This window comes from Bubalus kerabau, chromosome 3 (genome assembly GCF_029407905.1).
Source record: "Bubalus kerabau isolate K-KA32 ecotype Philippines breed swamp buffalo chromosome 3, PCC_UOA_SB_1v2, whole genome shotgun sequence".
NCBI lineage: Eukaryota > Metazoa > Chordata > Mammalia > Artiodactyla > Bovidae > Bubalus > Bubalus kerabau.
The window spans coordinates 26,867,531-26,894,309 of record NC_073626.1 but is presented as its reverse complement, the minus strand read 5'-3'; the positions used below and the strand labels follow the sequence as shown (position 1 = coordinate 26,894,309).

Sequence of the window (26,779 nt, the reverse complement as noted above, 5' to 3'; positions counted from 1 at the left end):
ACAGAAAAGAAGCAAAAAAAGGAGTTGTAAGCATTTCACACACTGTTGGCATAAAAGCAATGAGAATAGCATCTCTAAATTCTTAATCATAAAACCTTTACCTCGCTTTATGAAATTTACGTGGGGGAACCTGACCCAGGCCTCCCTCTGCGGCAGTGTCTCTGACCATCGGACACAGTGCTTCCCACCAGCTCCTGCATCACAGACCCCCTGCACATACCCACACAGTCAGACAGACCTCCATCACAGCTCGAGGCTGGTGGGGAAATCACTGTAAGATTCATATTAGTTTCTCTCCTTTTCCTCTCCTTGGAGAATTAAAGTCACAATGAAAGGTTAAAAATCTAAGCAGGAGTACTTGAAAGTGTTTGTTTTCTGTATGGCGTCATTCTCCGCCCCAGAGATTTAGGAGTCGTCTTGTGCTGTAAACCTGAACAGTGTAGTTCTACTCCTAAAACGCATATAAATCGTGCTTATCCCAGAGAGAGCTTTCCTCTCCTTCTACTTTAAAGCCCAACTGTACTGTCAAAACAGGAGGCTTAAGTGCTGATCTGATGTTATCGTTCACTCTTACTTGAGCCTTTCAGATCATCAAATTTGGTTTTCAACATGTTTGTTTTATAGAAGAAACAATCTGGCCTGAACTTATATAGACCATTCAAACCCTAAACACCAACCTCACTATCTACTCTTCTCAGCTTTTTATAAAAATAACTTGTCCAATCTCCAAGCTGTTGACAGTGATCAGATCAAGGTGGAGAGAGGCTGGCTGACCACAAACACACCAGACGCAGACTCTGCCCACTTCCTCCCCCCACCGCCTCCCAGGAAGAATCAGGCATTTATTAAACGCTTCCTAATAAGATGCTCACAGATCTGTTTTTTTGCGTTTTGTTCAATTTCTACTCTGTACTTTGCTTGCATGAGCACGTTTCTGAAAATGTTTAATTCTGAGCGTAACACAAAACATACATAACAAAAGAATAGCAAAGGCTTCTATTTTAGATATTCCAGAAGGCACATTTGTACAAATAACTCCAGTGTTTTGAAAAATCGATTTTAGAACATCCTTAAAATGCATTCCTGTACCTGTCCTCCCCTCCCCCACCCCACCACTGGCCTTCTCCACTTAGGCCTGGGATTCAGGACAGTGACACAAGTACCCTGAAGCAAGAGGAAGCATGTCAGCCTCTGACTTACCTCACAGAACATGTAGAGAGACAGCAGAGTGAGTCCGAGGTTGTACACCACTAAAATCCCCCGGCAGGAGAACGGTTGCCTAGTCTTCATATATTTTGGTCCCAGCCACACAATTAGCAAGTACAGGATGGAGCAGACCAAGGTGGGGACGTAATTGTCCAGAAGAAACCATCCTTCTACTCGAGTATCTGGAAAATTGTAAAAGAAAAAACATTCAGTGATAATAAAGTAGATATAAAAATAATCACAATGTGCTTTGAACATGAAAAAATTTTCTCTAACCACAATGTTCCCAAGCCAAAAAAGCAACTTAAAGAGGAACTGTGAGTCTTCAATGCATAGGCTCAAGGTGAGGCTCTCATTCATGTTCTAAACAGTAATGTGCATATTACCAGGGGCTTTGCTAAATGACTTTTATAAAATCTGTTCTTAAGAATCTTAAAGAAAACAAGGAGAAAGCTCAATTTTTCACTAACTGGATTGATTAACCAGGCTTGCTGAATTATGCATGGGTCAAGGAAACCCTAGAAGTGGCAATCTTTGAGCTCCGAAGCTCTCCATGTCAGCCCAGTGTCAGCCAGTCTGTCTGGCATGTGCAGACTCAAAAATGTGCCACTCGGCCAGCTCAGAGATTGTCTTTGATTCAACAGGCCTCGTCTGCGGAGTGCCATAGTCAACAGCAGCAGGGGTGATAACTTTTTAAAAAGTGAGAGTGAAGCAGCAAACGACCAGATAAGAGAAGAGCAGAAGCGTGAGAGAGAAGACCTACATTATTGATTCAAGGACATTACTGATGCAGGAAGGACCTCCTGCCTCCCCTTCCCTCCCCTCCCCTCGGCAGGAAGGAGGAGGAAAAGGACAGTGGACCAGCCCCTTCTTTGACCTCCTGGCTCAGCCATCTTGCTACTCTCTCTCCAGGGCTCTCTCCCTTGACCTTGCAGGACAAGCACAGCTTAAGTAGAACATATGTCCACTTGGGGAAACACTGTCAGTCTCCTTTCTTGCAGACACCCTAAATTCTCCCAGTGTCTCTTTTTCTTGGCTTCAGAAGGAGACTCCATCCACCCTCTGCCCACTGATGCTAGGGTGGTGGTGATGGTGGTTTCACTGATCTGTGCTTCTGAGAAGCCCTTTAGGGAAGTGGCTGCCCCAGCAAACTTATTAGTAACAAGAGGATTCTTAACACCTTTTGTTCTCAGCTGTGGGCCTGAGTCAATTCTGAGAACACAAGTTCCTACTTAGCAACTAACATCAGACCTTTATGTATGTTTATGTGTTGGTGATGGACAGGGAGGCCTGGCATGCTGCAATTCATGGGGTCACAAAGAGTAGGACACGACTGAGCAACTGAACTGAACTGATGTGTGCATAACAACACAAACATAATGAATGCCCCTATGAAAACCTCCCATTTCCTTTTATTTAAAGCTGTTTTGCATCTTGCAAATTTATTTTAATTAAATTAAAATTTCTAACAGATCTTCATTTTCCTATGTCACCAAGTATCCAAGTATTTCCTAGGTGGCTGGCCCTAACCCCAGGTGGTAAATCCTTAGGGAGCTAGTCAATCATGAAGCCCTAACCCACCCCCAGGGGACTGGTTCAGATAAGAGCATGTGGAGCAACTGCGGCCACTGAGCTCTGAGGAGACGACAGTTTGTAAAGTGCTCTGGGGAAGAGTTTTCTGGTTCTTAAAACCATGCAAAAGATCAGACTTTTTTCTCCTCCTCTGGCGGTGCAGCCTGGAGCTTCAGCAGCCAATCTGCAACCACAAAAGCTGGGGGGCCCTGACCTGAGCACACAGCTGCCGACACACTGAGGAGGCAAGGTAGGAAATGACAAGAACAGGGTCCTTGGGCAACATCACAGGGCCCCTAGAAGAACTCAGATCTCACAATGTTCCTATTGCTGTTGTTCGGTTGCTAAGCTGTGTCTGACTCTCTGCGACCCCATGGACCGCAGTGTGCCAGGCTTCCCTGTTCTTACACAGGTCAAACTCATGTCCACTGAGTCAGTGATGTCATCCAACCATCTCATCTTGTCATCCCCTTCTCCTCCTGCCCTCAATCATTCTCAGCATCAGGGTCTTTTCCAATGAGTTGACTCCGCATCAGGTGGTCCAAGTATTGGAGCTTCAGTCCTTCCAATGAAAGCTAATAATTTTTATTACTGTTTCAGCCATTTAAAATTAGAGTTTTGATCCTACAACACTGAAAGAAGGCATCATCCCAACATGAGCACAGACAGATGGATCTGGCTTGTTCTTTTCCAGGGGCCACACAGTAATTTAGCTTGTTCCCCATGGAACAAGTTTTGACAAGCAGTACCACTAAGCAGCCTCCTTATACACATCTCTGCTGAGTCAAAGGGCACATGCATTTTAATTTCAACAGAAAACACAACTGCCCTCCAGAGAGGTTACCTGGGTAGACTTTCTCTACTTCCTCACTATTATCACAGATGGCATAAGCCTTACTGCATCCCTGCCTTACTAACAGATGAAGTTCCTTTTATTGTTTTCTTTGTATTTTAAAAACCATGAGTCAAATGGAGATTCTATCTGTTTAAAAGCCTCTGGGAGTTTTCCTATGAATTGTTCTGTGAACCTCCCAAGTTCCCTCTTTACAGGTGACATGTTAGAGATGACATTAGAAGAAGGTGTACTATTTGGAGCTGACTTACTTGTCCTGAAGGACAATGAAAGATGAGGGTAAGAAGTGAGCTCAGGCACGTATACTTATCCAGTGATGTGACACATCACAAAAAAGGGCTTTAGAAAGCCCTTAAAACTGTAAAACCGGAAGGGTTTTAAACCCCTATTGCAGCAGTGTATTTTGAAAATCGGATTCAGCTGGAGACTGACAAGAACTGAGCAACCCGTGCCACCAACAGTGGTGAAATCTGTGGCACGCTCAGGCTGTAAGCTTGCAACACAGTCCGATCTCCACTGAAGTCAGCAGAGGTTCCCGCACCTGTGTCTCTGCCCCGGCAGTCAGGGGACCTTGCACCTGTTCATGACTTCAGGACTCCAAGCCCCTGGTATCTAATCACTGGAAAATGAGCATGGTTTCTAGACTGTCTTCATGCAATATTCACAAGTTGCCTGTAACAAGGAGTGGGAGGAAGGATGGGAGAGCAAGACTCAAAACCACCTTACCTCGGGGGCCAAGCCATGCCCGGAAATAGGTGCTAAGCGATGCATCAAAGTGCTCCATTTTAAAACCTATTAAGAAAAAGAGACATTGATTAATCTCTACTCAAAATGCTTTCTGTAGTTTTTTTTTTTTTTTTTTTTTCATAAAACAAGAACAAATTCTTTTCAGAGAAGACACTCTGGACAAGGTTAAGTTCCTCATGTTCAAACAACTTCTTTTTTAAACTCACAAAAGTAACTTACGTGCTAAGTTCTCATTTGAAAAGCAAAAGGAAAGACACAATCCCGTGAATTCACTTTATAAATAAGTGAAGCGCCAGTTTTCTGTGCTTCTTTTCTCAGCTCCATAAAAATTCTCTCTGTGAAGCTGAAATCTCAGAGGGGAGAAGGACAGAACTGGATAGAAAGCAGGCAGAAGGGGGAAAGTCCATCAGGGCAAACAGGACTGCCATGGGGAGAAAATGGTTCCTCTGCTGGGTGTTTTTATTAATTACTGTCCTAACATACTTCACGTCCACAGCAAAAAATTCAAACATTTAAAATGAAAAGAAGCAGTAAGAAAAATCTCATCATTCTGGTCCAACACAATCCCTCAGACCCACTGTCAGAAGGAGCTTACTGGTACCATTTCTTGGGTATACTTCTGGAGGTTTCTCTCCTCTAAGCACAAAAGATAACACATGCTGAATGAGTTTCTGTAACTGTTGGTCGCAACCCATTAATATTGATACATGATCAAGTCAACTTTGCATTAAAAAGAACAAACTAATCATCATAATCAGAGTGCTCTGTCCTTAGGTAGAATGAATAAATACTGCCATGAATCTTCAGTGTTACTGTACCATTATTTATGAGTGTGATGTAAACTACATTCTTACTGAGGTAAGCACAAAAGAAAAAAGTTGGGAAAACACGTACACTGAGTACTGTATGTATTATGACATCTTGGAGATTGTCTCATAACAGTGGTTAGAGACCCACCTCCATCTTCCAAGATTTTACAACTCCCTACTTTCCCCCCATTTGAAATTTACATTTACAAGCTAGTGAAGCATCTTTTCATCTGTGCATTTATTTACTATATGTTCTATACGAAAGTCAGGAGGCACATTTTTAACTGTCTTGGTCGTTACTATTATAGAAATAACCACAAGTATTTTTCCTTCCAAGGGCAAAGGAAAAATTGGTTTCATCAACTAGCAGTTTAATGCAACGTCTCTCCCTTAGCTGGCCACGCTGAAGCCTACGTCTTATCCTTTGTCTAATTTCATGGATAACTACCCTAAAGTAGTTTGAAATTACCTAATGGATTCTAGTAGTTACAACTGAGTTAACCCAGCCTGGTTGTGGGAGGCACAGGCGTAGCCATCAATGACATCTTGAAAGCCACAGCTAGTAGGGTTCTGTCCCAACATCTATCCTTCCCTGGGGATGACTCAGGAGGTCACCTGGCAGACTCCTTTCAGCCAAGAAGCCACCAGCTCCCCACACACCCAAATGCCAACAATTAGACACACCACCTTTGCCCCTCAGCAGTTACCCAACCAGAGAAGCACAACAGGCTGGCGGGGGTTAAGTGGTTCCATGTGGGCTCTTTCTCAGACAATCTGGGTTTGAAACCCATTTTCTCCACTTACTAGTAATATGACCTTGGACCATAGGAGTTATTTAACCTCCTACCTGCTGTTGTTGCTGTTTAGTCGCTCAGTTGTGTCTAACTTGCTTGCAACCCCACAGACTGTGGCCCTCCAGGCTCTTCTGTCCATGGAATTCTCCAGGCAAGAATACTGGAGTGGGTTGCCATTTCCTTCTCCAGGGATCTTCCCGACCCCAAGACTGAACTTGCATCTCCTGTGCTGGCAGGAGGATTCTCTCCTGCTGGGCCACCACAGCAGTCCCTCCCTGTTCCTGCCCGCAACATGTGGGAAATAATTGCCCCTTGGGGGCAAAAATTCCAGCTGGGGCAGGAACACACACGCGTAAAGTAAATGTTGGCATGAAAAATAAAGCATGGTAAAGGGGATGGGATCGTGGAGCAAAAATTTTCTTTGGAAAATGAAGTTGCCACTCGCAGAAGGTAACCACAGAGCAAAGAGAAAGGGCACTCCAGTTCAAGGGCCAGCTGGGGGCAGTGGCCCGGAGACATCTGTACCCCCCCTCCCCGCCCACCAGGGTTCACAGAAATCAACCCCAAGGCGTGGGGAGCATGTGGCTACAGGCTGGAAGGAGAGGCGGCACCTTAGCTGTGCTCACAGCCTGTCCCCACATCCCCTTCACAGCTAGCTCCCCAGCTGCCCAGCCACTGCAGAACAGGACAAAAGGTCCCAGCGAGTGAACTCCTCCCGCTGGGCGGCCCGCCCCGCTGGGTGAACTGGGCACTCGCTGAGCGGCCTGTGGGCTGAGCTGTACTCTTTTGTACTGTTCTAAAAGAACAGGAGAGGCACGGGGCCCTGCCAAGCCCTTGACACTCTGCCTGGTGATCGGGGATCACGGGAACGGCATGACCCACTTTGCACAACGTCCAAGTGCACGGCCAGGTCTGCGGCCTGACCGCCCATGGCAGATTCCCATCTTCTGAGCCACCCGTGGCCCGGGAACGTCACTTCACCACCAGAGTCATCCTACTGGCGGCTCCAGGCGAGCTGGGCCATGCAGGCACACAGCTGCTCTGGACAATTGTACTGGCAGGGACCAAGCCCAGGCACTGGGCCCATGCTAGAGGAGCTCTGGTCCTGAGCTCAGCAAAGAATAAGCCATTCTTTGATGTGACTGGTTCCCCACACTGAGACGGGAAAAGGGGATGTCAGTCCTCCCAGGAGGCTGACCATGCTGACACCAAGCCAAGCATCACCTCCCTACGCTCTTTAACCAGGAGTCTCCAGCACCCACTCAACCTATGGGGGCTTCCAGAACCACAGGTCATGTGGGGAGGGGTCGGATCCATTAAAGAAAAAAAAAAAAAAATCTAACCACGACAGTATCCAAAAGTTCTTCATCAGGTCAAGGGCCACACACACAAAATGATGATAAGGAAAACATGCTAAGGGTCAAAAACAGAGGCAGGTACATTAGAACAGATTTTGAAGAATCCCTCTTTTACGCACATTTTCCAAAAAGACACTGTCTGTTGAACATTACTTCCCACTATCAAATTCTAGAGTCTTTCTGGTAACCACGTGGCTGTATTACAATTGTGTCTTTGGGGACGACAGAGGATGAGATGGCTGGATGGCATCACCAATTCGATGGATGTGAGTTTGAGTGAACTCCGGGAGATGGTGATGGACAGGGAGGCCTGGCGTGCTGCGATTCATGGGGTCACAAGGAGTCAGACACGACTGAGCAACTCAACTGAACTGAACTGTACTAAGAAAATAAATTACTAACTAGGGCTAGGCTAGGAATTACTCTGTATTAACAACAGGATGCAACACAGTTCAATGTACCTTCACCTAAATCAAAGGAGAAAAGGAAAGATATAAACATCTGAATGCAGAGTTCCAAAGAATAGTAAGAAGAGATAATAAGAAAGCCTTCTTCAGCGATCAATGCAAAGAAATAGAGGAAAACAACAGAATGGGAAAGACTAGAGATCTCTTCAACAAAATAGAGATACCAAGGGAACATTTCATGCAAAGATGGGCTCAATAAAGGACAGAAATGGTATGGACCTAACAGAAGATATTAAGAAGAGGTGGCAAGAACACACAGAAGAACTGTACAAAAAAGATCTTCACGACCCAGATAATCACGATGGTGTGATCACTGACCTAGAGCCAGACATCCTGGAATGTGAAGTCAAGTGGGCCTTAGAAAGCATCACTACGAACAAAGCTAGTAGAGGTGATGGAATTCCAGTTGAGCTCTTTCAAATCCTGAAAGATGATGCTGTGAAAGTGCTGCACTCAATATGCCAGCACATTTGGAAAACTCAGCAGTGTCCACAGGACTGGAAAAGGTCAGTTTTCATTCCAATCCCAAAGAAAGGCAATGCCAAAGAATGCTCAAACTACCGCACAATTGCACTCATCTCACACGCTAGTAAAGTAATGCTCAAAATTCTCCAAGCCAGGCTTCGGCAATACGTGAACCATGAACTTGCTGATGTTCAAGCTGGTTTTAGAAAAGGCAGAGGAACCAGAGATCAAATTGCCAACATCTGCTGGATCATGGAAAAAGCAAGAGAGTTCCAGAAAAACATCTATTTCTGCTTTATTGACTATGCCAAAGCTTTTGACTCTGTGGATCACAATAAACTGTGGAAAATTCTTCAAGAGATGGGAATACCAGACCACCTGATCTGCCTCTTGAGAAATGTGTATGCAGGTCAGGAAGCAACAGTTAGAACTGGACATGCAACAATAGACTGGTTCCAAATAGGAAAAGGAGTACGTCAAGGCTGTATATTGTCACCCTGCTTATTTAACTTAACGCTGGACTGGAGGAAACACAAGCTGGAATCAAGATTGCTGGGAGAAATATCAATAACCTCAGATATGCAGATGACACCACCCTTATGGCAGACAGTGAAGAGGAACTAAAAGCCTCTTGATGAAAGTGAAAGTGGAGAGTGAAAAAGTTGGCTTAAAGCTCAACATTCAGAAAACAAAGATCATGGCATCCGGTCCCACCACTTCATGGGAAATAGATGGGGAAACAGTGGAAACAGTGTCAGACTTTATTTTGGGGGGCTCCAAAATCACTGCAGATGGTGACTGCAGCCATGAAATTAAAAGACGCTTACTCCTTGGAAGGAAAGTTATGACCAACCTAGATAGCATATTCAAAAGCAGAGACATTACTTTGCCAACAAAGGTCCGTCTAGTCAAGGCTATGGTTTTTCCTGTGGTCATGTATGGATGTGAGAGTTGCACTGTGAAGAAAGCTGAGCGCCAAAGAATTGATGCTTTTGAACTGTGGTGTTGGAGAAGACTCTTGAGAGTCCCTTGGACTGAAAGGAGATCCAACCAGTTCTTTCTGAAGGAGATCAGCCCTGGGATTTCTTTGGAAGGAATGATGCTAAAGCTGAAACTCCAGTACTTTGGCCACCTCATGCGAAGAGTTGACTCATTGGAAAAGACTCTGATGCTGGGAGGGATTGGAGGCAGGAGGAGAAGGGGACGACAGAGGATGAGATGGCTGGATGGCATCACTGACTTGATGGATGTTGAGTCTGGGTGAACTCCGGGAGTTGGTGATGGACAGGGAGGCCTGGCGTGCTGCAATTCATGGGGTCACAAAGAGTCAGACTGAGGGACTGAAATGAACTGACACACCTAAATCAAGGATTAATCCTGTGACCCCGGGCAAGTTCCTGGCACACCTACTAAGTATTTCAGGATTGAGGTTAGCCTCAGGCTTAACTTCAAGAGAAGTGTTGAAACTGCCAGAGCTCAGAATATAAAAAACCCGGAAATAGACAGTAGAGTACAAAAGGCCAAAATCCGAACCCCCTAAGACAGCCAGGCTCCTGTGGACGATCCATTTGTCCAGGAGTCAGCTCTGCCAGGAGAAGTGCCAGGTGAGTCACCTGCGTGAGGCTGAAGAAGCATTCTTTTTTCACTATGATCCAGAATCACACAGAATTTGCTGGAGGCTTGAAATAAGATACAACAAGTTTCCCAGCAAACTAGTCCCCGCTCTCGCTTTCCACTTGGTCCTGGAGAGGGACAATAAGCTGTGAGCAGACAAGGCGGAGAGGGTGGCCACAGGGGAAGGTGGCTGGGGTTAAAGAGAGCTGCTCCCGTCACAGTTCTTGAGATGCAGTTATGAGTCTCAGTTAGAGTGCAAATGCTAATCATGTTGGCCATTTACACCTGGAGCAGGAGAAAGCTGCTGAGCACATGAAAAGTACCAGGATCTTAAGGCAAATCTGCTTTAAAAGATAACCAAGATTTTTAAAAATTACTATAGTAAAGGAGGTTAATTTTCATAAACCCACAACTAGGCTTCTTGGTGACTCTAAAGCTTAGCAGTTAAGATTTATTTTCAGGGTCAAGCCTTGGTTTCTCTTGCTGCCAAGGCAGTGGTAGCAGGGAGCAGCTAGTCTGCTTTGAAAGCCCCCTTTCCTGTAAAAATCAGTCAAGTCACACTGCTCCCGGTTTAAAAATGTGTTTATGGCAGACACTTAACTACTGCTAACTTAATCATCATGCCCTGTTCTACTTGTTTACTCATTTAGAATCTCACGGTCCGGCTAAAAATGAGTCAGCTAAGCCAAGCTTCCAGCTCCCAGGGGTCAGGAGGAGGTCTCCCTCAACTTTCTGTTCTCTGACCCATTCACCCCCTTAACGGTCCATTCCTGTTAAGCAGGCAGGGGAATCCTGTTCAGGTCGCTGCCAACAACACAAAACATTAAATGGTGCTTTAATTTGGTCGTCACAACACTGTTTCTTGAATTGACAAAGGTTTTTCTCAGCTGGAGAAAATCAGCTCAGGAGTGAGAGGAGGAAGCCAACCCCACCTGCTCAGAAATGTTCAAATATAAAACGATCCTAAAGACCCTCAGGGGGAAAAACTTCCAAGTACTTCCAGACAGGAAAGCAAGTTGATGAGAGAATCCCTTCAGAAAGCCGGCACTTAAATAGATGTTAACTCCAGATTACATCTTGGCTTGGAAGAAATTATCTGCCACATCGACAGTGGCCTCCTCACTCTGACAACTCAGGAATCTGTGCCTTTTCTCCTTCCCCCACAGGCTTCTCATACTTTATTACCCTCGTTCTAAGGGCGTGTCCAACTCCTGTTAATGTTCTGATGGAGTCGTTTTCTCTGGCTGTGCACTGAGAAAGGACATGGCTCTGTCTGGGCTTCAGACAAGTCACTGCAAAGCTGGGGCACTGCCAATTCCGGCTGCAGGTCAGCACTGGGGTTGAAGGCTGAGGCCCTCGTTCTGGTGCAACAGACAATCGAGGGGAAGCTAAGTGATGCCACACTCAAGTATTCTGCCTTCCAATGCCAGGGCCACGGGTTCGAGTTCTGGTCAGGGAACTAAAATCCCACATGCCGTGGGGCAGCTAGAAAAGCCTGTACGCCGCAAAGAAAAATCCCGACTGCGGCAACTAAGACCCATTTAAATCAGATAAGTAAATAACTATAAAAACTTTTTTTTTTTAATTAAAAAAAAATTAGGTTAAAAGGGAAGCCCCTTCCATTGTCTCCAGCTCCTTGACTGTCCCCCAGTTAACCGAAAAGGACTATTCTAACCATTGCCGGAGAAGGACATTTCATTCTTTTAAAGTGGTGGAGGATCACCCAGGGGCTCTGTTCTTAAATGAATCATCTGTGGTCCTTCCTCTCCATTCTGACTTTATGCTCTTTCCAAGGCCCAGGTTAGATGTCAAATGACTCCCCCTTAGCCTCTGGTAGCTTCCAGGGGTATTCTTATTCACAACTAAAGAATACAACATATCATCAAAGTTCTTCTCCTACTAGAGACCCCACACACCAACCCACTTACCCCACAAGCATCTGGAGAAGGGTTCACTGTAGAAAATCACTCTTGGATGACTTAATTTTCATTTGAAATCAGGAGAATAAGACAGGTGACATTTGGCTTGGGTTGAAGCACATTGTCAATTAGAAGAAGACAAAGCAAATCTAGACACAGAAAACCCCTTGCCAGTGGATACAGACTGGACTGCTGCGGATGGATGGAGAGCTCTGCTCCCCCAAAGAGCTTAGATAACAGTAACTCATCAATCTGCACAAGGCTGCGTGGAGACAAGGCAAAAGGTCAAGTGTCAGGATCAGGCTGTCTGGTGACTGGTTTTATTTCCATGTTCCCAGTGACACTGAGAATGACTGCCCTTCATGCCACCAGTCACTGGAAAGGCAGCTGACTCACTAAGTTAACAAATATTTAACACACACCTACTGTGTGCCAAGCAGTGTATGCTTGCTAGGAAAACGGCAGAGATGGACATCCCTCTGCCTTCCTGAAACAAAGTGCTTGGATAAGAGACCCTAGAAATTTCTGGTGGCTCAGACGATAAAGAATCTGCCTTCCAATGCAAGAGACCTGGGTTTGATTCCTAGGCTGGGAAGATCCCCTGGAGAAGGGAATAGCAACCCCCTCCAGTAAGGGCTAGTCCATGGGGTTGCAAAGAGTCGGACACAACTGAGCGACTAAGATACAAGACCATTTTGGGAAGTCAGTGCGAAAATGGTGGCAATTCACCTTGGTCTCATTTTCAAATGCCCATCGTTACTTTCACTATCTTAATCAGTGATAAAATTACAGGCTTACATTTAAAGTGCTGTGACTGTCAGTCATGCTGTAATTATGTGCTCATTTGTTCACAATCCCCATTAAACTCCAAGCTCTTCAAGGGCAGAACCTCTGGCCTTCTCATTTGTATCTTCAAATGAGAAGCTATGCCTGACAGACTGCTAATTCCTGGCTGAAAACATGAATGAATAAACCCACATCTCAGAATCACCTAGAAGCTTTAAAAAACAAATTTTTAGAGGACCCACTTCTAGAAAATGATTTAGTAGTCAAGGGACTGAGAAATTTTTTTTTTTTTAAGTTCCTTAGGTAATTTTGATGAGTAACCTTCTTTGGGAACCACTTCTGTGTATATAAACTGGGCTTTTGGACACTAATGAAATCTGCGGCAGACAGTATCTATATTATGTATTACAATGACAGTCTAGACTAGGACAGTAGTCAAGGACAAAATGCTTTTGATTCCTACAACTTAAGTTACAACTCCCTGTTTGTTCTAGCTCTACCAGCAGAAGCAGGGGATGGGGTGGGGAGGTCATCTCTAAGCCCATTAAGTTAGAGACCAGTTATATTTTTAAAACACAGTATCACACAGTATATATACCATATAGTCAGCACGTATTACGTAGTGTAAAATCCTTGTCCACTGTGGAATGCTGTTATAAAGAATACTCCCCAGTAGTAGCTGGTGGTTGTGGTTGTTCAGTGGCTAAGTCATCTCCGACTCTCTGCGACCCCATGGACTGTAGCCCATCAGGCTCCTCTGTCCATGGGATTTCCCAGGCAAGAACACTGGAGTGGGTTGTCATTTCGTCCTCCAGGGGATCGTCCTGATCCAGGGACTGAACCCAACTCTCCTGAACTGGCAGGCGGATTCTTTACCACTGAGCCTCCAGGGAAGCCCTTAACCAGCACTTCCCAGGCTGACAGGTGTCAATGGTGGCTAGGTCTGCAAGGCTCAGCCAGGGAGCATCTGCCTTGCTGCCTGTGACCCCCAGCAGCTGTTCTTGGCACAGGATGGATTCAGTAACCACATGCCTGGTCACACTGATTTCGGTAATAGAGAGGTGCCACCGAGTGGCTGCTAATGCCAGAACTCACGGCACATACCTGCCCACAGCCAACTAGACATACTGCCTGGAAGGATGCAAGATGGACAATGGGAAGAATCTGGACCCTGGCCGAGTAGTGGGCTCAGGCTCCGTTATTGTCAGTCCTATACTCAGACACTTCTGATTGGTTTCATTTCCTGGATTAGAGGACTGAGGTGTCTTCACATGAACTTGGCATCTGCCGAAGGCAGCCCCTAAGATGGTCCCCAGCGATCCTCTCCTGCACTGGTCCGGGGCCGTGGGTGTGACCAGCGGAACACAGCAAAAGGGATGGCGTGTCACTTCTGGGATGAGGTTATAAGAGCCACTGGGACTGGCATCGTGGTCAGTGTGCTTCTCGGATGACTAGCTGCTCCGGGGGGCACCAGCTGCCCTGTTGTGAGCCATTCTACTCGGTGGGGGGGCATGCACAAAATAACCCAGGCCTCTGCCAATGACTGCCCCATGAGTAAGGAAGTGGACCCTCTGGCCTGGGCCTGCCGGTGACTGCGGCGCCACAGCCAACTCATCACAGAGCCTGAGCCAGAAGCACCCAGTCAGCCTCTCTGGGCCTCCTGACCCTCAGAGACTGTGTGGGATAATAAATGTCTGCTGTTTGAAGCTGCTGAATTCTGCAGTAACCTGTTACTTAGCAATAGAGTAAACTGACAGGTCAGTGGGGGTTAGAGGGGGTGTTTCAAAGCCAACTCCCCTTTCCCGCGCTGATTTTCCTTCTGGTTACCACACTCAACCGAGGCACCAATTAGAAACATGGCCCTAAAACACACACACACACCTTGATTTAACTAGAATTGGGAAGGAAATGAAAAGGCTTGTATACTCTAAAGCATAGAATTTGGTTATGAAAAGAGTATATAAAACTTTCATTGCTAGTCTGAAGCTTGACAGACAAGGGATCTAACATTTATTATCTATTACACACCCAGATTACAAAGACTCAGTGGAGATTTATCCCCATTTTCTACATGAGGAAATTAAAGGTCAGAGACTTTGAGTAACCTGGCCAAACAACAAACAGATCCATTTAGTTATCTGCAGGTTTATATGACTTAAAGCGGCCAAGTGTCCTGGTTTATTGGAACTTGGTTTCCTGGGAGTCAGGAGGGGGAAAAAAAGGCACATTAAGATAAGAGTCAGTTACTCTACTATGCATGAATCTTGTGCTCTCTGCAAACCACCACACAGATGATTTTTTTTTTTAAGTACTTCTTAAAAGCTATCATTTTGACAGCTTGTGATCTGCAATGAATTTTGAAATGTCACCAGTGAAAAAGAAAACCACAAGCCTTTCTAGCCTTTAATCTCACAGGATCCAAGAAAGACTTTTTTCCTGTAAAAAAGTAAAACAATTGCTGTTATGATAAAATCCAGCAAGGAAAATTTTCAGCCTGAGTTTCTGCAATTGGGTCCACAGAGGATAAGTAGGCAACTGCTTGCCTCATCCAGACTCCTGGGCCCTTGCAGATATGCACCCAAGTCAGGTGCTCTGGCATGAGGTGTAGGCAGGGCCACAGTCTCCTCTTCCTCTACACAAGCCCAGAGACAGCCTGCTGACACCACTGGGAAGTCCTGTATTAGCAGTGCCCAAGGGATCTCCCTATGTGGTAGGGTCAGGAGGCCACCTATCAGCAAGGTAGTACCATCCCAATAGCTCTGGCCCTTTCACTTTTAAAAAGATCCACGTAACACCCACCAGAATGCTGTAATCATAAACACAATTGTCGGTGAGGACATGGAGAAACTGGAACACTCATACATCATTTGGGACTGTCAAATCATACATGTGCTGTGGAAAATAGCTTATGCTATGCTATGCTAAGTTGCTTCAGTCGTGTCCGGCTCTGTGCGACACCATAGACGGCAGCCCACCAGGTTCCGCCGTCCCTGGGATTCTCTAGGCAAGAACAGTGGAGTGGGTTGCCATTTCCTTCTCCAATGCATGAAAGAGAAGGGTGAAAGTGAAGTCGCTCAGTCGTGTCCGACTCTTAGCGACCCCATGGACTGCAGCCTACCAGGCTCCTCTGTCCATGGATTTTCCAGCAAGAGTACTGGAGTGGGGTGCCATTAACAGCTTGGTAGGCCCTAAAAAAGTGAAACACATGGCTACCATAGGACCCAGTAATTCTACTCTTAGGTATAAGCGCAGAAGAAATGAAGACAGATGTTCACATAAAAACCTGCACACAAATATTCACAGCAGCGATATTTATCATAGCCTCCCCAAAAAGGTGAAACCCCAATTTCTACCAACTGATGAATAAATAAAAGGCAGTTCTGTATGTTTTTCAGCCGTAAAAAGGAATGAAGTACTGATACATGCTGCAACAAAGATGAATCTTGAAAACATTATGCTAAATTACACAAGTCGGACACAAAAGGTCACATGTTATATGATTCCGTTTTGTAGGCAATGTCCAGAATACGCAAATCCATACAGACACAAAGTACATTAGTGGTTGCCAGGGCCTGGGGGAGGGGAGGATGGGAAATAATTGCCATGTGTATGCGGTTTTTGAGGTAATGACTATGCTCTGGAATTAGATGCACTTAAAATTAAAAAAACATTAAAAAACCCAGAAATACTTAAAAAAAAAAAAAGTCTTAAAATTCTGCATTCTCAAGCTCACTTGTAGAAATCCTTATGCTAATAAAATAAAAGCAGAAGGGCATTAGGATTTACTTATACAATTGTCATCAGTGATATTAGCAGCAGAAAAATGGGGGGGGGGACTTTTAAATATCCATCTAAAAGAAATTTGCTAAATTATGGGACAGGCACACAATTAAACAGTATGTTGTTATTAAAATGAAGCTCCCGGGCATTTATCCCAGAGAAAAGACTGATGTTCCCACAAAAGCCTGTACATGAATGCTCAGAGCAGCTTTATCTGTAACAGCACCAAATCAGAAACACCCACGGTGGTCCTCAAAAGGTAATTAAACCCTGGGTACATCCACATCACTGAATACTTCTCAGCAACAAAAAGAACACATTTCTGATACATGTAACAATCCAGATGAATCCCCAGAGAGTTAATGTGAGTGGAAAAAAGCCAACCCCCTTATATAACATTTTGAAATGACAAAATTACAGAGATGGAAAAGAGATAAGTGGTTGCCCGGGGTTAGAGATGGAGTGAAGGCAGGAAAGAAGCGGATGTGGCTATAAAAGGGCAACATGTGCGGATGAAAACATTCTACTTTTCTCTAACAATGTCAGGAACGGGTTGTGGTACCAAACTACAGTTCTGCACCATGCTACCAGGGAGGAGGAATTAAGTAAAGGGTACTTGGGAAGTAGAATCTCTGTGTTATTTCTTACAACTGCTTATCAACCTGAAATTACCCCAAAATAACAAATTACATTTTTTTAAAAGATCCACAAAAGTGAGCAAAAACAACCACCACCACCCAATAAACAACAGTAAGCAACCTACCGTTTTAAAAAATTCAAACACCTCCCTCGCACCTCCCACTGACACAGAGCTGCGACCTTCTGGCATCCTAAAAGAGTTTCTGCCAGAAGGGAACAGTGTGAACTATGACCTCATTCATGAAAACTTAACCTTTCACCTAAATGTTGGAGTTCCCACTATTTTAATTTTCATATCTGTCTAATTTAGCTTTCCAATATGATTTACCCAGACTATGCAGGTGATGGGAGTACTATTTGAGCAGTTTAATGTTTTAATTTTTTTTTGGCAGTGCCTCTAGGCGTATGAGATCTTAGTTCCCTGACCAGGGATTGAACCTATGCCCCCTGCCGTGGAAGCATGGAGTCTTAACTACCGGACTGCCAGGGAAGTCCCCAGTCTAATGTTTTGACCAACTTCAAGGGACTATACCTCTCACACAGGCTTGTTTTCAGAGAGTAAGAAAATCATTAAGCATGCCAAATAAAATCTTCCCAAATAAAATCAAAGCTTTGATGATTCGGGGGCATTCTGTGATCCTGAAGGGTTCCAGAGTCAGAATTCTGAATGCCCCATCCCATCTAACAGAACCATGGATGAGCAGGCACAGATAACTGGGATACATCTGTAAATCTATTATGCTTGTCTGGTTTAAATAAGAACTTCATGTCCTCCGTTATTTCTGTGCCATTTTCTATTCTCCTACACAGAACATAAAAAACTTTAGGTATCAATATAGTTTCGAGTTGTCACATTCTAGATATTTTTTTATTAAAATATCAAGAAAAGCTTATTCCATTATGAAAAATAAAAACTGCTTTCTTCTATCTCTGGGGCCATTTTCTTGTCAATCCAACGAAAAGCACAAAGCGGTGAAGAAGCACTTTTATCAAGCGGAGGAGTCCTACGGTTCTGGGATCCCAGTTTCCTGGGTGTGTGCGGTGTAGGTGGCAAGTCCTGTCCTGCAGGGGGCCCTGGTGCCCCTGGATGGGAAGGAGGCTTCTACACCCACAGCTGCCCAGAGCACAGACACTGGCCAGCAAGGGCTGTGGGGACTTCTGTAACCCTCTCTGGAAATTCTCCAGCAAGATTAGATCACTTCCAAGCAAAGCTTTTCTCCTTTTCACCAAGTGTTACTTCCAATGACTGTGCCACTGTGTTTTAAACCCCCTTGACGACCATTAAAGGTGAAATACAGAGAATGAGGCCCTAAGGTGATTCCATTTTAGTGGAACTCCAAGTATTTCAGCAAGTCACATGAGTGTAACTGAATATTCTGACTGGCCAAGAACGAGATTTTCCCTTTATTTCAATTCTCCCCAAGTAACAGCACTCAACTCCAAGCTGTCATAAAAGCCCTTTTGCTGTAACAAAATGAAGATTCAGAAGCCAGTGACTGAATTAGCATCAAGTCAATTAGGTGCCCACTTACAGCCAGAATATGGAAAGAGAGGCACTAACAGGTCTGAAAGTGAAAATGAAGGACATAGTTAAGGAGGAGAAAAACCTATTTATGTATAGAATTTGCAAGACATCTTTCCAGGAGAGCTCAATCAGGGAATTTCAAGAAAAGAATTTAGGCGGTAAAATGGCACACATTACTATTTAGCAACAGGCCTTTCATGGGCATCAAATGTGTTTAAGGAATCATGGTAAAGGCAGAGATAGGCAATGTGGTCCGTTGATCAGAAATCGAGCTACTGTCTAGCTGGAACTCAACATTCTTAGCTCATTTAAAAACACAAATGTTCCAAGACAAGACATTTAACTGGGGGGGGAAGGGACAGATATAAAAGAATACATGATATCCTACTTTGATCTGGGAAAATTAACACATGTTCCTAGAAAGAACCAAATAAATGCACTTGAAGAAAATTAATAGGACTACAGAAGCAGTGACATGTTGAAAATGTATTATGGCTTTCCCCAATGATGATCTTCATATACATGAAGAATTTAATATATACCCTCAGGTTGGAGAAGGGAAGGGAGTGTGTCTTGATCAGCTCAGACTGCTGTAACAAAAATACTATCGACAGGTGGTTTGAACAACAGACCTTTAATTCTCACAGTTTGAGGGGCTGGCAAGACCAAGGTCAAAGTTCACTGAAACCTTTCCCAAAGGCCTCACCTCCAAATATCATCACACTGAGAGTTACGGTTTCAACATATGAACCATGGAAGGGAGGGCGAGGGTGGAACGGAGGCACACAAACATTCCGTCTATAATAACAAAGAGGTGGTTTTAAGAGATAAAGGGAATGACTGTTTACAGAGTCTAAAGAAAATTGCTACTTTTAAAAAACCTAGCCTCTAAAGTGAATCATTTTCATTCATTCACTCCCTCAAGTTACCAAAACACATAATCTCTACTTTACAAAAGGGCTGCGTTCCAGAGAGCTGATGTTCTTGCGTGCATCCTCACTCGTGTCCAACTCTCTGAGACCCCATGAACTGTAGCCTGCCAGGCTCCACTGTTCATGGAACTTTCCAGGCAAGAAAACTGAAGTGGGTTGCCATTTCCTTCTCCAGGGGATCTTCCCAATCCAGGGCTCAGTCTGTCTTTTTTATGTCCTCTGAATAGGCAGGCGGATTCTTTACCACTGTGCCACGCTGGGAAGCCCTGTGTTCCAGATGTTAATTTATAAACTAGTCATCTGGAAAATTCTATTTTCTGTATTCTATTTTCCATAGAAATTGTGATATTTGTAGCTCTAGACCTTTTGGGGATTCCACCCCAATTGTAAAAATATGATTAAAGCAAAAGTTAAAAAAAAAAAAGAAAAAGGTGACCTCCTCTCTATCCCCAGATGACAGAGAGTTTGGGCAAAACTGACAGAGTCTCCCACATCCTAGGAACCCTCAATTCCCAAATTAGGAACCCTAGCTGTAAATGGCTGACAGGTCTCCAGATGAGCCCTAAACTAATGCTGAGCTCATAATGAAGTGCCAACTAGCCCTACAAGAAAATAATCTCGTGTAATATGTGTGCCATGTGAGTTACTACCTTCCGGGTTCTGACACTTTCACACTATAGTATGATCTTCGGTAGGCTGTACAGACTTAAGTTTCTTGATCCATAAACATGTGTAATAATGCCTTCATCCCACAGGATTCTTGTGAGATTATATGAGCCATATGGGGGCAATGCATGGGCACCTCAATTCAACTCCAAGCTGTCAAGACACACGTGGCAGCTGTTTTTATGATCATCAAACATACATTCACGGCATTGTGGGAAGCACTGGGACACGGACCATAGGACAGTACAGCCGCCTCCAGAGAAGTCAGAGTCTCACGGGAGAGAGGAGAGGTAACCAACAAGCTGAAGGCGATGCCCTGACATAGGATGTGCAGATTCTACGCAGGGACCAGTGGGTCGCAGGGGCATGTGTGAGGCTTGCCAGTGGGAAATGGGATGGGAGGAGGAGAGAGGAAAGTGAAAACCTATGTTGGAGAAGCAGGTAAGAGCGCTAGTGTTTGCTTTTAAACTGGGGGCGGGTGGAAGGCTGGAAAGAGGGTGATTATCAAGGCTGTCAGAAGACTGCCACAAAGTCCATGCAAGAGATGGAGGTGCTGTGAGGCCACGGCAGGGGAAGTTATCAGGCAGGGGCCACAGGAGAGATGGCAGGAAGGCGAGGTGAGGGAGAGGAGGAACCCACGGGTTCTGACTCTGCACCCGACAGGCAGGATAGTCAATGAGTCAGGGAGCAGAGTCATAGGGGAGGAGGAAGGGAAATAGGGAAAGTTCTGAGGATCTTAGAAATGTGCTGCCAGCTACTAATTTTATTCATCACAGTCCTATCGTGCCTGCTGAGTCAGGAGGCAGGCCGTGCACTGAGAGTTACCGAGTGCAAACTAGTGAACGTTCTCTGTAATGACATGTTCTCTTGTAAGAAAAATCTGCAAGATGAACTGGGCACTGAGTCTATCATGTTAAGTATAAGAAGTTCAAGGTTAAATAAGCTAGGACCTAAGCCACACATGTGTTTAGGGATTTGTGCTCTTGCTAAGAAAACACTAAGCCAGCTATGCTCTAACCTGAATTACACACTTCAGGGAGATTTAATTATTTAGCAAATTGCTATTTCGCTCCACTAAATGGTGTGCTAATGACTGCTAGGAAAAAGTTTTCCAAAGTTACTCCCCCATCCCATCTCTCCAGAAGAATCTGAAAGCCACTTAGGACAGCCCAGCCCACCTTTTCAAACGATTTTTCTTATTTTCAAGTCCTTTTCTCTGAAGAGCAGCATGATGACACTAATGGCAACTAACAGTCCTTACTATGTGCAGTCCTTCTGCTACAATTGTACAAGGATGGCCTCACTTGACCCCCACCAGCCCTTTCCACATCCCCTTCTCACAGGGGAGTACACTGAGGCAGAGGGCAGTTAAGTCCTTTATCCAAGGTCACGTCCATGGCAGGCAGACTGACTCCAGAGGCTGCTCTTTTAACCATCACTCTAGTTCCTATGTTACAGTAAAAATAAAAAAGGGATGCTTATTGCAGAAACTTGAAAAAATCGAAGAGTGCTTTTTTTGGGGGGGGGAAGGGGTTCATTTTAAAGTAGAAACAAAAAGCCTCTGAGAGTGTGGCAAAATCTACATCCCTCTTTCAGCCATTTACAAACAGAGTGACCTTGGGCAAGTCAACCTCTGAAAGCCTCAATCACCTCACCTGAAGTATCCCCTTCAAATGGAAGTACAAATAATACCTAATTGGATGAAATGGTTAGTGTATAGCATTTGGCACAGAGCTATGGTGTTGGAGAAGACTCTTGAGAGTCCCTTGGACTACAAGGGGATCAAACCAGTCGATCCTAAAGGAAATCAGAAAATATTCATTGGAAGGATTGATGCTGAAGCTGAAACTCCAATACTTTGGCCTCCTGATGCGAAGAACTGACTGATTTCAAAAGACCCTGATGCTGGGCAAGACTGAAGGAGGGATGAGAAGGGGATGACAGAGGATGAGATGGTTGGATGGCATCACTGACTTGATGGATGTGAGTTTGAGTAAGCTCTGGGAGTTGGTGATGGACAGGGAAGCCTGATGTGCTGTGATCCATGGGGTCACAAAGAGTCTGACATGACTGAGCGACTGAACTAACACTATATAATAAATATAGAAATGAAATATAAATATATTTCACTTTTTTCTGGGCTTTAACAAAGCATATATCTGTATAATCTTGCATTTCAACACTGCAGCAATTACTTTCTTCATAAATCTAATCTGAGCTTTGGAGTAATATTTATATAAATGCTTTCATTATTCCATTATTAATCATTTAGTCTGTTTCCAAATCTTTAGCATTCTTAAATAACATTGTGATGAACATCTTTGCACATAAAACTTTAATTGTGTATTATTTTCTTGAATGAGATTCCCAGAAGTTGGCCAATTATGTCAAAGAGTCTTCATATAATATATCTTGCAAAATTTCTTTCCAAAACACTTTCACCTATTAATGTTCCCACCTGCAGGGAATTTGTGAGTAGTCTATAAAACTGCATCCTGGCCAGGACGGGGTAATGTTATGAAGGAAAAAGAGGTGTTTTTTTTAGTCTGATACAACATGTTCTATGTTATTAAAAATATAAATCATACAGAAAGCCCAATAGCTGAATAAACATCGAATATATGTATGTAGTCATTTCTGGCTAATGGTTGTAAAAGAAAAATGAATAATAAATTCTATGTATCACCTATTTTCTGAAAGATTGATTTGTGAATGTAAGCTGGTATTTAATTGGTCACTTAAGTTTTTCTGGGCTTCCCTGGTAGCTCAGCTGGTAAAGAATCTGCCTGCAGTGCAAGGGACCCAGCTTCGATCCCTGGGCCAGGAAGATTCCCTGGAGAAGGAAATGGCAACCCACTCCAGTATTCTTGCCTGGAAATTTCGTCGGCTGCAATCCATGGGGTTGCTAAGAGTTGCACATGACTGAGCGACTCACACAGGTTATTAGTAAATGGGACTGTCTGCATTCCACAAAGATCCCCCCTTAAGGCCAGGAATTCAGTCTAGCTAATAATTTTTAAACCAGGGAAGCATGCATCTTACACACACAATAGTGATCTTGCATTTAACAAAGTACACATCAAGTGTTTAAGTATCTATTTTGCCCAGGGACATGGGCTGTTTCTTAAAAAACAGAATCTACAAACCCAGTCACAAAGGAGCCCCACAGAACACCAGTAAACCCAGTAACAGAGGCTCACAAAACTAGCTTTTAAAAAGCCAAATGTTTTCTGTGTTTAAGAACTTTTAAGTAAGATGATGCTTCCAGGTGGTTTTAACTGTGTACATAACATTCTGGAGAGGACAGGCCACTGTCTGCTCATTAGTAGCCAAGCCAGCCAATTCCGTTTATGTCATTAGTATTACTGTCAGTAAAAAGCATCATAATACAGCTTTTTTTTTTTTCAAACCCCATGTGGAGGCACTGAGTCAGCAGTTAGAAAAACAGCTTGACTTGCTCACAGAGAATGTCCCCATGCATTTCACAGGATACAAATGAGAAGCCCCAAGGAGTCCTTCCGCTCACCCACACCCAGAACATAAAAGTTGAAACCAAAGCTTCAACTGAGAATCAACCAACTGCTACTTGCATCATAAAAATCCTCCTGACGATAAGTGGGCCACCCTTGGGGAGAAGGAAGCCCCAGTGAAAGAAAACTTCGACCCACAAAATGTCAGGCGGGCATTGGGATAAGCCACCCCAGGTCTAATAGGATGAAACAGCATTAACTCTGGCCTGATTTGTTCCAGGATCAAACAAACCTTGGATCGTCACAGACTGTAATGCCTCACTAATGAGTTAAGAGGATTTTGTTACAAAAATCGTAATACTCTTCCTTAAGAGAATCCGCGCCATCAGGGTGGTAAGATCATTAAAAATAAAAAACACAATGATGATCATGAGAATAGTAACTAACACTGAACACTCAGTGTGTTTAAGTGTCACTCCAGGCACCCTGACATGCACCACTTATTTCAAATCTTTGTAACCTTGTAAAGGGTCTTTTGCCCATTTTACAGAGGAGGAAACGGGGGCTCACACACTGGAAGGTTCTATACATGATGACAGAGCCTGTCCTTGCTTCAGAGGATACATACTAAGCTCTTAACTACTTCTCAAACTAAAATCAGACTAAGTTTAACTTTGCAAGGAAAATACAAAAGTGCATCCAAAAGCCACCTGCAAATATGTATAACACACTGCTGGGTTCTAAGCAACAAACTAAGGTTTTGTAAGGAATGACTTACGCCCAAGGCATCCTAACCACCAAGACAGAGGTGTGCAAAGCAGAATGTCACTGGGCCCATGGGTACGACACACCTGATTTTGTTTTCCTTCCCCATTCAAATGAACCAGAAAGAAGTTTGGTGTCCTGAACACAGCACCAGTGCGGCCCTATCAAATCTCATGTAGCAAGCCTGCTTAGGAATGATAGAAAAGCAAATAAAGGTGATAAAGTAATTTCAGTGAGGCTATGACTGAAAAAACCTCACATGGAAACTTCTGGTTTGAGTGCCCTGAGGGATAACATAATATGGAATGAGAAATGTGTCTACCATGTGCAGCCCTGGTCAGTTTCTAGAGCCAAGATGAGTAATAAATCCTCAAATTTCTTTAAACTATTTTTCCAGTAGTCATGTACATATGTGAGCTGGACCATAAAGAAGGCTGAGCAACGAAGAATTGATGCTTTTGAACTGTGGTGTTGGAGAAGACTCTTGAGAGTCCCTTGAACTGCAAGGAGATCCAACCAGTCCATCCTAAAGGACATCAGTCCGAATATTCATTGGAAGGACTGATGCTGAAGCTCCAATACTTTGGCCACCTGATGTGAAGAGTTGACTCAATGGAAAAGACCCTGATGCTGTGAAAGGTTGAGGGCAGGAGGAGAAGGGGACGACAGTGGATGAGATGGCTGGATGGCATCACCGACTCAATGGACATGAATTTGAGCAAACTCCGGGAGATAGTGAAGGACAGGGAAGCCTGGCGCGCTGCAGTTCATGGGGTTGCAAAGAATTGGACAGAAACTTAGTGACTGTGTGTGCTTAGTCGCTCAGTCATGTCTGACTCTTGGGACCCCACAGACTGTAACCTGCCAGGCTCCTGTGTCCATGGGATTTTCCAGACAAGAATACTGGAGTGAGTTTCCATTTCCTTCTCCAGGTGATCTTCCTGACCCAGGAATTGAACCCAGGTCTCCTGCATTGCAGGCATATTCTATACTGACTGAGCTACAAGGGAAGCCTGACTTAGTGACTGGAGAACAACAAACAACAACAACGGCACATATAATCAGTTATGGATCTATCTCTAGATATTACATCAACTGATGCAATTAAAAATATACATTTTTTTTAGAATCCACAACTATCCAGTCTATTAGAACAAGGATATACAGGTAGAAGATATAAAAAAAAAGACATCTACAGCAATGAGTTTGGGATAATGATCTCGTCTTAGACCAAGAGAAAAAGTTGAGGAATGCTCTATTATCAGATCAGCATGTTTCCACCTACAAAGAGGATCAAGAAACTGTAGAAATAGCTTGAGGTGTGACACAGAAGAACTTTCAGAGATGTGCAAACAGCAGAGATGGCCCGTGGGATATTGCATAAATAAGCACTCTCCCTCAAAGGCTGGGAGTACAGATTAACCTGAGGCCAAGGACTATGTTTTGGACACTAACAACCCCACTCCCTTGAAAAAGGCAGAAAGGCACTATGCTAAAGGTTGCCAGGTCTCCTGACTGTTCTGCCCCCAGGCCCAGTTTCCAAGGGAAAGATCCCAGCGGGGGGTTGATTTCTGTCAGGAAGGTTGGTGCCCAGCTGGTCCTTCAGGATGCCATGTGTGTCACACTCTACTCCTGACCAACCTCTCAGGGGTTTAGGGTCCTGTCCAAGAACAAAACCATGCATGGAGAAAAACTACAGCACTGAAGAATCATTCGGGTATTACTCTTCAGAACAAATTCTAGATTAAGATAGCCATTACTGAGTCACAAACCAGGCACATGATACTTACATCCAAGTGTCAAACCTTATCTATTCCAGTGCCCACATCTATCACAGGAATTGAGGATAGGAGCCCCCTGTGGATTGCACAAGCATCCCAACCATTTACATACACTCTTCTTGATGGAGTGGACTGGGAGGAACCCACAACTGTCCAGTCTATCTGGAATCACATATATGTAGAAAATTAAGACCACAAGGAACCTGGTAAAAGAGAAGCAGCACCAAAGGGACGAGCACAGAGGGGAGGAGGGAGCGATCTGGGCTGGGGCATCCAGGGAGACCTCCCCAGAGGAGTGGAGCTGGGACCCATCCTTAAAAGAGCAGTGGGAGTGGTTAGGCCAAGGGATTTGGGAAAAGGGCTTCCCTGGTAGCTCAGATGGTAATCTGCCTGCAATGCAGGAGAGCCAGGTTTGATCCCTGAGTCAGGAAGATCCCCCGGAGAAGGGATATGGCAACCCACTCTAGTATTCTTGCCTGGAAAATTCCATGGACAGACCACGGGGTCGCAAAGAGTCAGACACAACTGAGTGACTAATGCTTCACCTCACTTCATGCCAAAGGAAAGACACGATCCAAGAGCAGAAGGGAAAGGAGGGCTGCCACGGCCTGAGAAGGATGAAGCAGTCACA

The 26,779-nt window shown here is 44.4% G+C and overlaps 1 protein-coding gene across 3 annotated transcripts in view; it reads right to left on the bottom strand.

Moving 5' to 3' along the window:
- ELOVL5 (ELOVL fatty acid elongase 5) overlaps positions 1 to 26,779 on the bottom strand; it is a 73,355-nt gene that overhangs the window by 26,808 nt on the left and 19,768 nt on the right. For all 3 annotated transcript variants that reach the window (XM_055571202.1, XM_055571201.1, XM_055571203.1), the window contains 2 exons: positions 4,358 to 4,423; positions 1,201 to 1,388 (listed from right to left, as the gene is read on the bottom strand). In XM_055571202.1, the coding sequence (XP_055427177.1) occupies positions 1,201 to 1,388; positions 4,358 to 4,415 (246 nt within the window). In that variant the 5' untranslated portion in view covers positions 4,416 to 4,423. The remainder of the gene's footprint in view (positions 1 to 1,200; positions 1,389 to 4,357; positions 4,424 to 26,779) is intronic.